Here is an 8407-nt window from a genome sequence, read left to right as displayed (position 1 = left end):
TCGACTTCAACTTTTCGACAAAAAATCGACTGTTTGATATATAGAACCCTTTTACTTAACAAAAATGTCCCCAAACATGTTGTTTCTGTCGTTATCATACTTAGTACTTTTTCCAATCATCTACAAAAATTCCCTTGAATTTCCCTTTTGAACCTCTATGTATAATCTCTAAACACAACAACAAATAAATATTCAATCCTCTTGTGTCCTTTGATATGGTTAAACCACAAAAAGCGCCAACCGAGTGGGAGGAGATAAACGAAGATGTGATAATAAAAAAGAAAAACCTAAAAACCAATAAAAGTGACAAAGTGCTCACTGTTAGAAATATGAAAATAAACGAAAAAAAGAAACAAATATTCAATACAGTAGACAATGTTTTACTAGATGAATGTAATTTTTTATAAAACATTGAAAACAAATATTGTTGATTGTTTTTTCTCAGCTTTTTTTCACAAGTGATAATTTTTAATTTTCTCCCGGCATTTGTAAAAGTAAAAAAATGTTTATTTGTAAAAAAAAGGTCCTTGTTAATGGTAGGAGTACATTTGGCAATATTGTTCTAATATGGATGTACACAAATTCTTCCTAAAATAAGTAACATGTTTTCCAGAACATAAAATTGATTTTGATAATTAAAAAAGTTCAATTTTGTTAATGCAAATAATTAGATACATAAGTATATTTAATTATACCCTACACCACTATAGTGGAGAGGGTATTATACGTTTGTGCTGATGTTTGTAACATACAAAAATATTGGTCCAATACCCACCTTAAAGTATACCGATCGATTTAGAATCATTTTTTGAGTCGATTAAGACATGTCCGTCCGTCCGTCTGTCCGGCTGGCTGGCTGTCCATGTAAAGATAATTTTATGAAATTTGGACCAAGCATGTTTTTTGGCACAGGGACGAAGCCTATTGAAAATGGTTGAAATAGGTCCGTTATTTCACCTAGCCCCCATACAACCGTACCTCCCGATTTGAACTTTTTATGCCATAATTACGTAAAATATTCTATTATCTCTCTAAAAATTGGCACAAATAAGTTTTACATAAGCATAAATGACACTGCAGGTTTTCGTAAGGATCGGACCTTATTTGACCCTAGCCCCCATACAAACCCACATTCAAAAAATGTCTTAAACGTCTAAAATTGACTTGTAACCATTTGTATCGCAATAAAACTCAACAAAACAAACTGTTATTTAAAAATATATTCTTTTTCCCAAATTTACCGAGGATCGGCCCATATTTGACCTATATAAAGCCTCATTTAGAAATTTTAGTTTTTTTTATCAATAAATTGCTTGAATATTTTGGAATAATATTTAACATAAAAGTTTCTTTATAAAAAGTAAAAATTTTAAAAATATACTCATGGTGTAGGGTATTATATGGTCGGTCATGTCCGACTATACTTTCTTACTTGTTTACAAATAAATTTATTATTTTAAAACCACAATTAAAAATGATATTTGTGGTTTTTGGTTATTTTTTTTTTGTTTGTTTTGCAATTAATATTGTTTTAATTGCAAAAATATGGTCATTATTGATGTATGTTTACTTCAATTGTATCTAGATAATTGAATATTGTGGTTGGAAATCATTTAAAAATTGTTTATGACAGTTAAATTAATTAGAAATTGTAATTTATAAAAATCTAAAATCAGTAAATGTTGTAACAATAACAAAATTAATTTGCTTTTAAAGTTCCCCAGCATAAGCTTTATTTACCCTGTAAGTAGAAAAGTAATATTGGAGTAAAATGTAAGGTTTAACATTATGGGTTAATAACTAGATTTAAATCTAGTAACTAATTATTATTAGAGGCAATTGGCTACAAATCCTATTCAAAAAAAATATGTTTTTGATAACGACTACTTACTACCAGGTAATGTAGTTACTTCATACATTACCTGGTAGTACATTACATACATTACTACATTACTCGTTGCCAAATGTTATTGGGTTAAATTCTATCTATCCACCTTAAAGTACCAATCGGCTTTGAATTAATTTCTGAGTCGATCTGGCTGGCTGGTTGTTTACAGTGCGCAAGGCACAGGTCGCAATTTTCAATGTATTTGAATGAAATTTATACGCGACTTTTTTGGCGCAAGGACGAACCCCATTGAAAATGATTAAAATCGTCCATTATTTTACCTGTCCCCGGAAAAGGTCTTTGAGTTCAAATTTATGTATGACATAACTGGTGTAGGGTAACATATGGTCGGCCACGCGCGGCAATAATTCCCTACTTGTATAACATGTTTTGAAAATAGATATAGAAATAGATGAAGATAGATAGATAGATAGATAGATAGATAGATAGATAGATAGATAGATAGATAGATAGATAGATAGATAGATAGATAGATAGATAGATAGATAGATAGATAGATAGATAGATAGATAGATAGATAGATAGTTAATTAGTTAGTTATTTAGTTAGTTAGTTAGTTAGTTAGTTAGTTAGTTAGTTAGTTAGTTAGTTGGTTAGTTAGTTGGTTAGTTAGTTAGTTAGTTAGATTGTTAGTTAGTTTGTTAGTTAGTTTGTTAGTTAGTTAGTTTGTTAATATCTAATCTAAACTAATCCGCTTGACTTTTTAATGATATGACATTACCACACACTTTATTTACACATATATCGATCATTTTCGATAAGAAATTTAAAAAAGTGTTTTCAAAGGATATCGCAGGATATTATCCTTATCAAACTCTAAAAAGTTGCATATGAACTGTGAACTCTAAATAACGCTGTAAATCGAGAAAAATGTAAAAAAATCTTAGGACATCGGTGTACCGTATACGTGAAAGAGTTAAGGGTTAAAAGCATCACAACATTTTCATTTTATTTAGATTAATTCCAAAAGCATTGCATACTCTAAGGATGAACTTAATTGTACATCCAAAACAATGTTTTGTTCAAATGGTTACATTCTGTTTTTTAACTGAGGAACTGTATTTACAATTACGTAAATCATGTTTCTTTCTGCTGGCTTCGTTAATAGTCTGCTGTTGTCTTCCATTTAATAACTAATGAACATTATTAAAAATGTTAATAATATAAAACAGATGTTAATTTAAATGTTATTGTTTACAACAAATTATGAAAAAAAAATCATGATTATTTAAATGGTAGAACTGTTGTATCTTATATTTGAATTAACAGTCAAATTATGTATTTCAATTCACACTTTTAACTTGGTAGCACTTTTATTTATTTGCCTGTTAAAAACATATGGCTACCTTATGTGAGTTCGCCCACAACAATTGTTTAAGAAATAAAGTAAACATTTTTAAGCTTAAATGATAAAATAAAATCATCAAGAAAAGTAGATTTAAAAACAAAATTTAAAGTTTTATTTACTAATAACGGTAAAAAATTAGACAAGTTTTTCAGCTCCTAACAAAAAACATATTTAAAATCGCTGGTAATTTCAAAACAAAAAAATCGCTTTAATTCAAACATTGTTTTTATGTGTGCCGTTGTGTATATCAGCTGTTATACCAAACTTTAACGAAAGAAAAAACTAAAGCAGAAACACAATTAGAAGAAAATCTCTTCTACTCAGTAATTTCTGTTCGCAAATCAATTAAAATCGTATTTTAAGTGAAAATATAATTAAAAATAAAACATTAAAATAGAATTTAATATATAATCTTGAAAATAACTTAAAAATTTAAAAGATATAAAACAATAGAAGGTAAAATATTGCTAATGTGAAAATTTTTGCAAAAAACCATTTCATTTTTTTAATGAAAACAAAGAAGAACAAGCAACAAACGTAAAAGCCACAAAAGTTGTATAGTAAACGAGAAGATGAATAAGTAACAACAAAAAAAACCTACCAATGAGAAAAAATCGTATCGTATATGTAGTAGTGTAAAAAAAAATAGTAAACTAGAGTAAAAGAATGGAATAGTAATTGAAAGAGTGAGTGAAAAGAACAAAAAAAATACGATATTTTTAATGTAAACGCAGAAAGCTATGAATGAATATTTGTATTGAAAATAATTTCTGTAATAAAATTTTGAAATATCTTCAAAAGAGTCTCCTTCTTTGATCAGCAATTGTGATACATATATTTTTGAGAAAAAAAGGAAACCGGTTCCGGCTTTCTTCTAAAAGGACGTACTAAAATTGTGGTAAGATGGTCTTAAAATAAATGAAACTAATTAGTGTTGCCAGATTGCTTGTGTGATTGCTAATGCCCAATTTATGTATGAAAATGTTTAAAATTTACATAGTTTGATAGAAAGATGTATGTTGCATTAAATTTGAATAAACAAACCGAGGAATCCACCTGGCTCGGTAATTATAATCCGTTATATTTATTATATTTATCTATATCCCAAAATCACTTTGTTTTTACATAAATTACACTATTTGGGATGGTAATATACGATTGTGCTGATGTTTGTAACGGTCAAAAATATTGGTACAACTCTGATATTTCGAATCAATTTTTGAGTTGATTAAGATATGTCCGTCAGGTTTCTTTTATATATATCTTGTGTCAAGTTACGCGCCACAATTTTAAAGATATTTTTATGAAATATTTATCAAACATATTTTTTAACCCAAGGACAAAGCAAGTTGGTGTATTATTTTACATATTTCCCATACAACTGGACTTACAGATTTCTGCTCATATTAACGACAAATATACTAGAATCTCTTCAGAAAAAGAAGAAAGAGGTAGATGACTTTTTTCAATGTAAGTTCAAACCTTATAATAGGTTGTTTTTAACGGATTTGTTTAATAAGATTTTACTGAAATTCATCGCTATAGTAAGCAGATTCTGAAGGTTGATATCGTGAATTTCTAAAACTTAAAATAAATAATTTAGTCAGATTATGAAAATTCCAATCAGAATAGAGCGATTTTTTTTTTAAATTTCTAATAAGAATTAGTAAAAGGTAAATAAAAATATGCCAATTCCTCTCATAGATGTCCCTTACCTGTGATTTAATTTTAAAGTATTTCGAGGAAAACCTTATGATATTTTATAGATAAATTCGATTTTGTCAATAGATTCATGACACAAAAAATCAAAAGTTTCTCAACAAAAGTTTCCAAACCAAGTCATACAAATTTAAATGATTTTTTAAAAGTATATTCTACAAGTTTAGTTACCAAATTTTAAGAGGCATTAATGTAGCTCCTACCCTTCCCTTTTCAAAGTGTGAATGTTGTGGTTCAAACAGTAGTCAAACTTGTTTATTTAATTCCAATTTTGTATTAAAAAATTAATAATTTTCTTAGAGTAGATATTGATAACTTTTTTGCCCTCGAGAAAAAGTGATATTCTTTTTCGGCATACATTTTTATACTCTATGCGGAAAAGGCAATACAGACTTAAAATTTTTAAAAATTGTATAAAAGTTATAACCCTAGTATTCTTAAGACAGTTGGGAGTTATTACCAATTATGGGTCAATGCGGAAAAACCTATTCTAATCAAATTGTATATTTAATAGTTCTTGATATAAAAGCTGTGACCAATTATTAGCCATTCCGGAAGAATTCAGAGAACACGTATTGTGTTTCAATATGGTTATTTACAGAATGAAGTACCTATGGCCGTATGAGATCTTCGTAAATTTTTGTTATTAAATGTTTCCGATTTTGCTGAGAGTATTTCTAATAGAATTGTTGAAGATCTGGATCCTAAAAATATGTAGAGTTTACAGAAAATTGATTGAATAAATATATGGATATTGCTTAGTCCAATTCGATATCTGTTAGATTCGAGGATCTGTTAGATAATAGGATCATAAAATTATATATTGCAACAAAAGAAGTGGGAAAGAGTATACAAATACTATTATAATTAAATACCTATTTCTACCGTGGTATCATTTTTAAAATTTTTAATCACATTCAAGTCATTTATGACTCTTCTGCACGATTAAAATGGTCATATTTGTTTTTCCTATAAATGAAATATTAATATTTAATTGGTACTATTTCAACTTAGTTAAGTATTAATTAATTGTATTAATTTATTTTCCGACACGCAAATTTGTTTGCCAATTCTTCTAAAAAGAGCTTTTTATCTGCTCCTAATTAGTTTTAAATCATTTTTTAATATTTTTTTCAGCCATTTATAAGTGTTTTTTGTTGTTGATGTAACAGCTCGACTACGGCCGATAGTTCTTTCCTGAGAAAAAAACTTTCGGTTGATACAGCTGTTGCTGGGTTGACAATCTTTGGCCTAGTATGTCTCGGGTCGTTCCGGGGCGAAGATCCAATTGTCGTGGGAACGATTTTTTAAGTGTAAATGTTATTGTTCCCTTACAAACACAAGTAATGGCAATTTTAGATTTTCCAATTGCTTGAAATATGATCACAAAATAATTATGAAAACTGTTATATTTCAAACACCACAATGATCAATTTATGATTTCTTTACATTTTGTTATCAATCATATATCATGATCATTTTCGAATCATTTTTTTAAGCGCCTAACTTATTGATCACTTTTCGGTCATCAAAAGGAGTAAAAAACTTTCAGTTTACTTATTAATCATCCAACAATCTTTCAAATGCCAGCTGGGTATTTAACAATTAATAATCATCTGGCAACATTATTGCATAAAATTAGTTTGTATGAGTGAGTAGTTTTCAAATGCGTACATACGTGTGTATGAGTGTAATTTTGCACAAAGAGGGAGTCTGCAAAGTGGGGGTGTTCGTGTTTTGTGTCTGTTTTTTTTTAATTTTACAAGAATTCTTTACAAAATTTCAATAAAACAAGACTAAATTTTGTGGTAAACGTAACAGCAAAACAAACTAAAACAAAAATTAAGAAAAGAAACAAAAAGAATTGATCTTTCCAAGTTTCCAAAAGAGATTCACATTTTTATTGTTTCTTTTTACATTACAGGCTAAAGACCAAGAATAACAACGGAAACAATATGTGTAAAATATAAATATTAAAAAGAAAAACAAAATAGTTTAAAATTTAAAAGTTATTGTCATCATGTTGGTTGCAACACCGGGACAGACAACAGCTTACAGTACAATACATAATAATACTAATAACAACAACAACAGCAGTAGTAATGGTGGTGGCGTTGTCAATAACACAGTGGCGGCTGCAACTACAACCAAAAAGACCAGCAGCTTAAATTCAACAAACACCACAGTCTCAAGTACACAGAAATCTTTAAACAACAATAATAATCATACAGCTGCTGTGGTGGCAAATAAGAATTCCCTTAATTCTAATACACAACCATCTTATCATAATCATACAAATCCCAAACATGACAGCATAGTGTCCCATAAACTTCAGCAACAAAACAAAATGACAGCAACATCTTCCAGAGAAGCAATTTCATCGAATCTAACTGCTGCAGCAACAACTCATTCCTTAAAAAACGAAAATTCCACCAATAACACAAACACTACCAACAACAACACCACCAACATCATCACCTCCAATTCCGCGAGCAAACAACAAAGTTTTATACAAACTCTTAAAGATTCTGTACAAAAAGCTTTAATTTCCACAACCGGCGCTAGTGGCAGTAGTCACAATTCCATTGTCACTAAACTTTCCACTGATAATAAATTACCAACAAATAGTAATAATTTGACAACGTCCATTCACAATGTCACCTCATCTTCCGCAGCCACAACACATAATGCTGCTAAAGTCTCTACGACTACAACATCAACTAACTCGAGTAATTCAACAGCTGCTACTCAGTCCTTGTCGTCGTCATCATCATCGTCAGTGTCTCTGGTTCGTAGTAAATATTTTTCATGTTCTTTGTCTAAACTGCATACGGTGGCGCCAACTATAATACATCGTTATCCGGAAGAGCGTCAGCATGCTAGCAGTACTGATAGTCTACAGAAAGAAATGTGCCATTTCAAACCGATACGTATAGTGCCCACAACACCATGGAAGAGGTGAGTGTTTTTCTTTTTTAGAATGTTTAAAATTACATCCAAAAAACATTTTTTAAAAAGCTCTTTATGCAGATAAATTCCCTTTAGATTTGTTTAAAAAAGTTGTTTTTTATAAAAATTGTTTTAGGGAAAATCTGTTAAAATTCTCTTTATTTTATTTATTTATTTATTTATTTGTATTTCTTTGATATTGATTTGTTTACATTTTATCTTATTGAATAAAGAGGTTAGCAATATATATTCCTTTTCTACTTTAACATTTTGTTTTGTGAAAATATAGATGATGAGTTAATGTATAATTGTTTTGGAGGAAAAATTTAAGAAAAAAAAACCCTTTTTGAAACAATTTCTATGACTAAAAACTAAAAAAAAAAAAAAAACTAAGTTGAAGGGGTAAAAAATTATAAAGAGATTAGCTCGTATATATGTTGGAATTCTGAGAGTTCGCATCTTCTAATAAAATTATCTGTTAA

At 28.9% G+C, this 8407-nt stretch overlaps 1 protein-coding gene across 2 annotated transcripts in view; it reads left to right on the top strand.

The window, feature by feature from the left end:
• The first annotated feature begins 3623 nt into the window (after positions 1-3623).
• Positions 3624-8407, top strand: part of LOC111681825 (putative uncharacterized protein DDB_G0277255) — an 8117-nt gene continuing 3333 nt past the window's right edge. The window contains exons 1-2 of one of the 2 annotated variants that reach the window (XM_046949585.1): positions 3624-4155; positions 6901-7934. In XM_046949585.1, the coding sequence (XP_046805541.1) occupies positions 6997-7934 (938 nt within the window). In that variant the 5' untranslated portion in view covers positions 3624-4155; positions 6901-6996. The remainder of the gene's footprint in view (positions 4156-6900; positions 7935-8407) is intronic. The other variant, XM_046949587.1, reaches the window with a different exon arrangement.

The sequence above is a fragment of the Lucilia cuprina genome, chromosome 4, assembly GCF_022045245.1.
Source record: "Lucilia cuprina isolate Lc7/37 chromosome 4, ASM2204524v1, whole genome shotgun sequence".
NCBI classification, from domain to species: domain Eukaryota; kingdom Metazoa; phylum Arthropoda; class Insecta; order Diptera; family Calliphoridae; genus Lucilia; species Lucilia cuprina.
This window is presented reverse-complemented; position numbering and strand designations above follow the sequence as displayed.